The sequence below is a fragment of the Dipodomys ordii genome, unplaced genomic scaffold (assembly GCF_000151885.1).
Source record: "Dipodomys ordii isolate 6190 unplaced genomic scaffold, Dord_2.0 Scaffold74, whole genome shotgun sequence".
Lineage (NCBI taxonomy): Eukaryota > Metazoa > Chordata > Mammalia > Rodentia > Heteromyidae > Dipodomys > Dipodomys ordii.
Window position 1 is genome coordinate 439,322 of NW_012267290.1, and position 7,238 is coordinate 446,559.

The window sequence follows — 7,238 nt, forward strand, 5'->3', positions numbered from 1 at the left end:
AATTTTACTTTTTTGCCACAAAGCCAGGTACTGAGTGTTTCCACAGCAACTGTAGCTTTCCTACCTGATTTCACCCAAATCTGTATCTGTGTGGTCCTTTGGGTGCAATTCAAAATGGTGTCTCTGTCCAACATTTCCCCTGTTGTCAAAGTGGCCATATGCAAAATCTTTGGCTGAAAGGACATTTCAAGGGCACAGTGCTCCTCACAGCCATGTACAGAGGCCTGATCATCCCTCGGCTATTCCTCAGATACATGCTGGTGCCCTGACACTGAGCTGCCTGGGAAGCCTCTCCGGCAGAGCTCCTGGCTGGACTAAAGGAACAGGGTGGCAGTAGCCAGGGTGATGAAGAGGTGCCAGGGCTGATGGAAGGGAAAGAGGCAGGTGTCTAATCTGCTGTGGAGCTTTGGACAGCTTCACCTGTCTCTCCAGCCTCGGCTCTGTCATCTGTAAATGAATGGGTAGAACCAGCTCCTCTCTGAGACCTCCCAGCTCTAATTCAAAGCCTCTACTTATCCAACAGAAAGCCTGTGGTGCCTCTAAGTGCTTTGGGCCTCTGCTAGCATATTTCTCTCACTTCTCTGTAGGATGATTTCTGTGTCTGTGTTAGGCAATGTCATGCTGAAACCGTACTTGGGAAATTAGAGCCAGGAGCTGTCTCGACTCATTAGTTGAGTGACTTAGAGCCGAGCGCGTGGCCACTTTCAATTCCTGCCTCGATAGGGCTCCACGGAGCCCTTGTGAGCATCAGCAGTGGCGGCGATGTGAACCTGTGCTTCTAAGCTGAAGTTAGGCACCTTAGCACAGGGGATTCTCACAAAGCCAAATTGCCTGATGGCCGGGGCTCCTGGTCCTACTCACAAATACCCAGCAGGTGTGTGACCCCTGACTCCTGGCTGGTCCTGAGGGCCTGTGCTCAATCAGTGAATAAACGGAAGTATAAGCATAGGCTAAAAGCCCAGGGTGGGCAGAAGAGTGAGAAGGATCTGGCTTGGAAACTTGTTCCACAAGCCCCCACCTCCAGCTCCAGGATTCAGGAGATGACCTATGACCTATTGAGGAGGGCGGGCCCCCTGTGGCTAGGCAGAGGAGCCAGGTGTGCAGGTGAAGAGGAATCATGATCCCTGGTCTCTCCAGCCCAGTGCAGCTGCCAAGACCTCTTCTAGGTGTCCCAGCCGAAAATCTGCCATCATTTGTTTGGCTTCTCAGTCTCTGCCCAGACTGATTACCAACCCACAGGTGCTTAGAGAGGACAAACAGCCGAGAATGCCAGGCTGGCTCCCGTGAGCCTCTTCTCCCGGGGGCTCCACCCTTGCTGTCTCTCCCAGAAAGCTGATCTGGCATTTCCCGAACCATTCTGGTTGCTCTTTGGGGAGGTTAGTTTGCCTAAGGCAGTAGATCAAGTACCCTGGCGCCTCTTGGTTTGCGTGCTTGCGTGTTTCCAGTTCTTCTCAAGGGACCACAGCCAGGACTGAGACTCCTCGGCCTGGCCAATAGCGGCATGGGACAGGAGGCACGTGAGCCCACCCACTCGACGTGACACCCCAGCTGCGGCTGCTCCACCCTGCGCCCTCCGTTGTCCAGGCAGATGCGTTGCCTTGGGTTCCTAAGAGACACCCCTTCATCTCTACTTCCTTCTGCCCACATAGTTCCTGGTTTTCTCCAGCGAGGGGCGGCTCGCGGGGGCCCCCGTGCCCGTGCCCGCCCTGCTCATGGGCGGTTGTCCTGAGAACACAGCCGCTTCAGGCCGTCCTGTTCTCCTCCTTCCCACCCCGAGCCGAGACCACAGAGCTGACCACCCACCTACCTCAGACACGCCGTCAGCTGTGGCTGGGCCCAAATGGGCCTGGGCAGCTAATTATAGCCGATGTTTTCCTGAGCTACCAGGGTGTCTCCGGGGCTCTCCTCACCTCACCCCCGCCCTAAGAAGCCTTCCCGCAGAGTGGAGGCAAGCCCCCTCCTTCGACCCTGATCCCTACCCTCGGAGTGGCTTCAACACCTTCCTTCCCCCTGTGTGAGCAGCGGCCTGTCGGCTTTGTCCTCACGCAGACCAGGGCCTGGTGATAGCCATGCTCATCGAGGAAGGAGCCCCGTTCCTACTTTCTCTTCTGCCTTTTGTCCTGCCAGGGGCGCGGCCGGGGCCTTGCGCGTGCTAGGCAAGCCTTCCACCACGGATGGGCTTTTTGAGACAGTGTCTTGCTATGTAGCCCAGGCTGGCTTTAAACTTTTGATCTTTCTGCCTCTGCCAACTGAGTAGCGAGATAACAGGTGTGTGTCATCCTACCTGGACCTTTCTAGTCTTTAGGGACCCCTCAGCATCTTTAGAAGAGGACCTTAGGGTGTCTCCCTCTTTCCGGCAGTACCAGACCACTGCAGCCTTGGCCCTGAAGGCTGAGGCGCAGTAGTCCCAGTCATAGGCTGTCAAGGGCAGCAGGGATGGGAGGGAGTCTGCATCTCAGAGCCGCTGGCCTGGAATCCGGACCGGCAGGTTAGTTGTCTTGGACCAGGTGTCATCTTCTGCCCTGTGGCTTGTCATCTACAAAATAAGAATAACAACCTAGCCTGTCACTAGTGGCTCACACCTATAACCCTAGCTACTCAGGAGGCTGAGATCTGAGGACTAAGGCTTAAAGCCAGCCCAAGTAAGAAAGTCTGTGAGGCTCTTATCTCCAATTAACCACCAAAACAACCTTCAAACAGGGTTGGGTAGGTGACTTAGTGGTAGAGCGCTTGCCTTGCATGCAGGAAGCCCTGGGTTTGATTCCCCAGTTCCACATACTCAGAAAAAGCTGGAAGTGGCACTGTGGCTCAAGTGCTAGCCTTGAGCAAAAGAAGCTCAGGGTCAGTGCCCAGGCCCTGAATTCAAGGCCCAGGACTGGCAAAAACAAACAAACAAACAAAAATTTAAAAAAACAAACAAACAAAAAGGCCAGAGTAGAGCTGTGGTTCACATGGTAGAATGCTAACTATAAACAAACAAACAAACAAACAAAAACTCAATAGCACCCAGGCCCTGAGTTTAAGTTCTAGTACTAACACCAAAATAAAAGAATGACAACCCACGAGGGCACAGCCGGCTCAGTTGACACATGGGTGGGCATTAACTGCTCTCCTGGCCCTTCCTGCCCAGCCCTGCCGTGCAGTAGAGAGGAGAAGAAGGAAAGTCAGGCACTGATCGCAGCAGGGCTGTAGGCCAGCTGATATGGTGCAGGCTCCAGGCCCCAGCCCAGACACAGGCAGCCAGGGAGGCCAGGCCGCAGAACGGGCACCTGTGAGGGCCGGGGAGCAAGCCGGGGAGAGGCAGGCAAGCTGTGCAGCAGGCAAGCCATGCGGCAGGCAAGCCGTGCAGCAGGCAAGCCGTGCAGCAGGCAAGCCGTGCAGCAGGCAAGCCGTGCAGCAGGCAAGCCGTGCGGGCGGCTGCGCTCCCCCCCTCCCACCTGCTGCCTCTGTGCTCCCATCTCCCATCGATGGTGATTAGCAGCAGCGGCCATGGGTGGGAGAGGTGACCTTCTCCCCAGGGTCCTGCCTCCACTTACACGGGAGGCAGTGAGGCGGATCACGTGGTCCAGGCATCTGCCTGTGTGGCCACCAGGCACACGTGGGCACGCGGTACTTCCCATCCAGGGAAAGACACCGCCCTGCCCTGGAACTGCCCAGGGAGGAGGGCCAGAGGGACCGGAAGGGGGAGGGCAAGAGTGCCCTCCATCTCCATTTTTTCTCCTTAGCTGCTGGCCTGAACCCCTGCCCCACCCCCAAAAAAACCCTCCCAGCAGTGTGCTTCTCCAGGCCAAGCAGGAGAGGTGGCCCTGCAAAAAAGGTGTCCCCTGCTGGCTCGGGGAGGGACAGGGTGTCCCCATCACTGGGATTGCTTAGGCAGGGGATGGGGACCAGGGCTGCTTCTGCCGGAGGTCAAGAGCAGACAACCCAAGAACCAGGGAGCTGGGGGCAGGCCCCAGGGGACTTCCCATCTCCAGGGCAGGTAGGAAGAGAGCCCAAAGAAGCATCTAGAAGGAGCAAGGACAGGGGTGGGACAGAGTCCCCGGCCAGCCAAGCAGGAGAAGGGCACACAGGGGGTACTTTGTAAAGTACCAAGCATGGAGCATCACAGGCCCGTGGGTGCTCAGTGAGGCTCTCCGCCGAGAGTTCTAGAATTGAGTTCGGAAGGGTGAGGGACCTGCCCAGGGGTGTTCCTCCCCCAGAATAGCCTCGAATGGCCTCTCCTCTGCTGACTGGCTCTCCTCGGCCTCTCGGGCTCACAGCTGGCCCAGGAGCCCGGAGTGGCTTTGCCAGTTCCCGGCGAGGCCGCCAGGCTGGGGAGGCCCAGGCTGCCGCGCACACCACCAGCCCGGGTCTGTGGGGGGGGGCTGCGGTGCCAGGAGGGGCTCACTGGGGGCCTGGGGGCAGGTCCCGCCTCCTGGCTTCCTGGAGATGCACCATCGCCCCCGCCCACGGCCCATCCACGGGCTGGCACGCAGCCTCCCTGCTGGCACGCCAACCATGGCCACATAGCGTGGCAGGGAGTGGCGGGGAAACACTGGAAGGTTGTCATCGGCTCTGCTGGGGCCATCAGGCTCTAGTTTCTAGTTGAGGTCATAGAGACGAAGGTATTCACTGTCAGTGTTCCACATGGAAGCATTTCCGAGGAGACACAGAGAGAACCGCTGGGGATGGGACTCGCAGGTCCCATCAACCAGGAGAAGAAGCCCTGGGCAGCCTGGAGACCGCTCATCTCCTCACACACCTGGTCTCACCCCTCCCGAGACCACAGCCTCTGGCCCCAGAAGACTGAAACCTAGTGTTGGCTTCCACTGCACTGTGATTTCTCTATTTCTCTTTAGAGAGGAGTAGCCCCCAGACCTCAGAGAGGAGGCTTAAGCAGTCAGGGCGGGCTTCCTGGAGGAATCTCCCTTTCTCTGGGCGTGACTCACTGTGGGAGTGCCTGCTGCTGACTCACTTGCCTGGCTTTGTCTTACTCGTTCTCTGACTGTACCCAGATGCCTGGGGTGCCGCAGGGGCCACAGCAGAAGGTCAGACAGCCTCCAGTGTAGGACAGACGGCCGTGCAGCTCGACTCCCTGCCTGGGGTTGGCCTGGGAGTCAGAGACCAGGAGTTGGCAGTGCTCGGACCTGATGCGCGCTCCGGATGTGTGCGATTGCACTGCACACACCTGCTCTTCCCACCCTCGCTTCACCAACAGCTGAGGGATCCGCCCGAATGCCGGAGTGACAGCCTGTGCGGCCTTCCATCCCGTGCCCAGTCGTCTCTGTACCCGCTATCTTGATGAAACCTTGCGTGACCTGTGCCCTCTTCTCTCATCCTAGGTGCCCCTGGCCCTCCAGGACCGAGAGGACTCAAAGGCGACGTGGGTGCCAAAGGGCCCCCTGGCGGCAGAGGACCCAAAGGAGACCCTGGCAACTTAGGCCCCCCGGGACCTCAGGGTCCCCAAGGGCAGCCTGGGGAGCCTGGACCCGTGGGGGAAAGGGGACCAGTTGGCCCACGAGGCTTCCCGGGCCTCAAAGGCTCAAAGGGTAGCTTTGGCGTTGGAGGACCCAGAGGACAGCCAGGCCCCAAAGGGGATGTGGGAGCTCCCGGGCCAGAGGGGCCCCCAGGGTCTCCTGGGCCCTTGGGACCTCAGGGAAAACCAGGGATTGCAGGGAAAACAGGGTCTCCAGGTCAGCGGGGGGCCATGGGGCTGAAGGGTGAACCAGGCATCCAGGGCCCCCCTGGCCAGCCTGGACCCCCAGGCCCACCTGGAAGCTAGAGCCCCTCCCGAGAAGGGTCCCTAGCCCGGACACTGCCACATAGCAGGGGACGGGGGGATGGGAACACAAAGCCTCACCGTCCACAGACACTCGTGATGCTCTGACTGTGATGCAGGGCTGACCTGCAGCTTTGGGCCCCCCAGTGACTCTGCCCTAGGAGAGCAACCTCCCCTCGTGCATGCGTGCACACACATGTATGTACATGCACACGTATACACACGCACATGTTCACAGTCACACGGTTGGCCTGCTGGCCAAGGTGGCAGACGGGGCAGGAGGAGAGGGCAGAACACCCCTCCCCTGGGACTGAGCCTGCTAGCGAGCTGGCTGCCTCAGGACGCAGGCCTTGGGTCTCTCTCTGAGTACCGCACCGGCTCCTCCTTTCCGGTAACTTTACACTCACAGGGGCCAGAAGCTTCCTGCCCTCCCGCCCCCTTTGAAAAGACCTAGGGCAACTTTTGTGAGGCATCAGTTCACACTGTAGGGAGGAGGTGAGCTGGGCAGCAGCCAGAGGCGCAGGGCTCTCAGAGAGCTGCCTCTGCTCCTGAGGGCAGCGCGGCTCCCCCCAGGCTGGCATTTTGTGGGCCCTGGGCCTGGCACCCCTCAGAAGCCCGATGGATTTCTCCCCTCACCATGTCCCCAAACCCTTTGCCTAATGTTGCCCCTGCATCTCAGAAGCAGCTGGGAAGGAGTCCAAGCGGGGGTTCCATCTGCATGGGGAGGAGACTGTAAGGTTCTGGAACATTCTGCCTAGGTGCTCCCTAGCACGCAGGAAGCTGCAGATGTGGCAACAGGAGGCTAAGGCGGGGATGAAGAGTTTCTCTGCACAGCTGAGCTGTGCTCCACTGAGGCAGACGTGCCCTGTTCCCAGCCGCGCTCCTCATGGGGGCTGGGGAGGAACGGGCTGAAGGAGGGCATCAGCTGACACCAGGTGGCCAGAGGTCCTCCTGTCCCTAGTGACCCTGCCCCACTGCCACCCAGAATGGCTAGAGTGCTCTCCACCCAAGCAGTACGAGTCCAGACATCCAGGAGAGGCTCCTGTGGCATTGCCCTGCGCCCTGCACGCACCTCCGGCTCCCCTGGCAGAGAGGAGTTCCCGGCTGAGCTGTCTGCTCCCAACTGCCCTCGGCCTGCTCCAGGCCTTCCCGTCACATCCTCGGCGACCTACATGTGCAACTGGCTTGCACGAGCCCCTGCCCACAACATGTAACGCCCTGTCCACGTACCACGATATCATGTCACATAATAATACCGACCCAGTAAAAAGCTGTTTCTAGGAGAGGGGCGTCTTCCTGTCTTTTCTGCCTGATTTGCCATTAGGATTCGGATTGGCGTTGACTTTTGAAGGGCACCCGTCCCGAGTGTCCCACGGTGGCATTTGTCCCTAAGCCTAGGGCCCTTCAATCTAGAAGCGCTGAGGTCTGCCAAGACTTGCCAGTGGTTTGCAGTAAGCCGCAGGGGCTTCCGAACCAGGGA

General features: G+C 59.0%; 1 protein-coding gene across 1 annotated transcript in view; it reads left to right on the plus strand.

Annotated features, from left to right (window-relative positions):
• Positions 1–7,026, plus strand: part of Scara3 (scavenger receptor class A, member 3) — an 18,117-nt gene extending 11,091 nt beyond the window's left edge. The window contains exon 5 of the mRNA XM_013024187.1: positions 5,322–7,026. Coding sequence (XP_012879641.1) covers positions 5,322–5,761 — 440 coding nt within the window. The 3' untranslated portion in view covers positions 5,762–7,026. The remainder of the gene's footprint in view (positions 1–5,321) is intronic.
• The last annotated feature ends 212 nt before the right edge of the window (positions 7,027–7,238 follow it).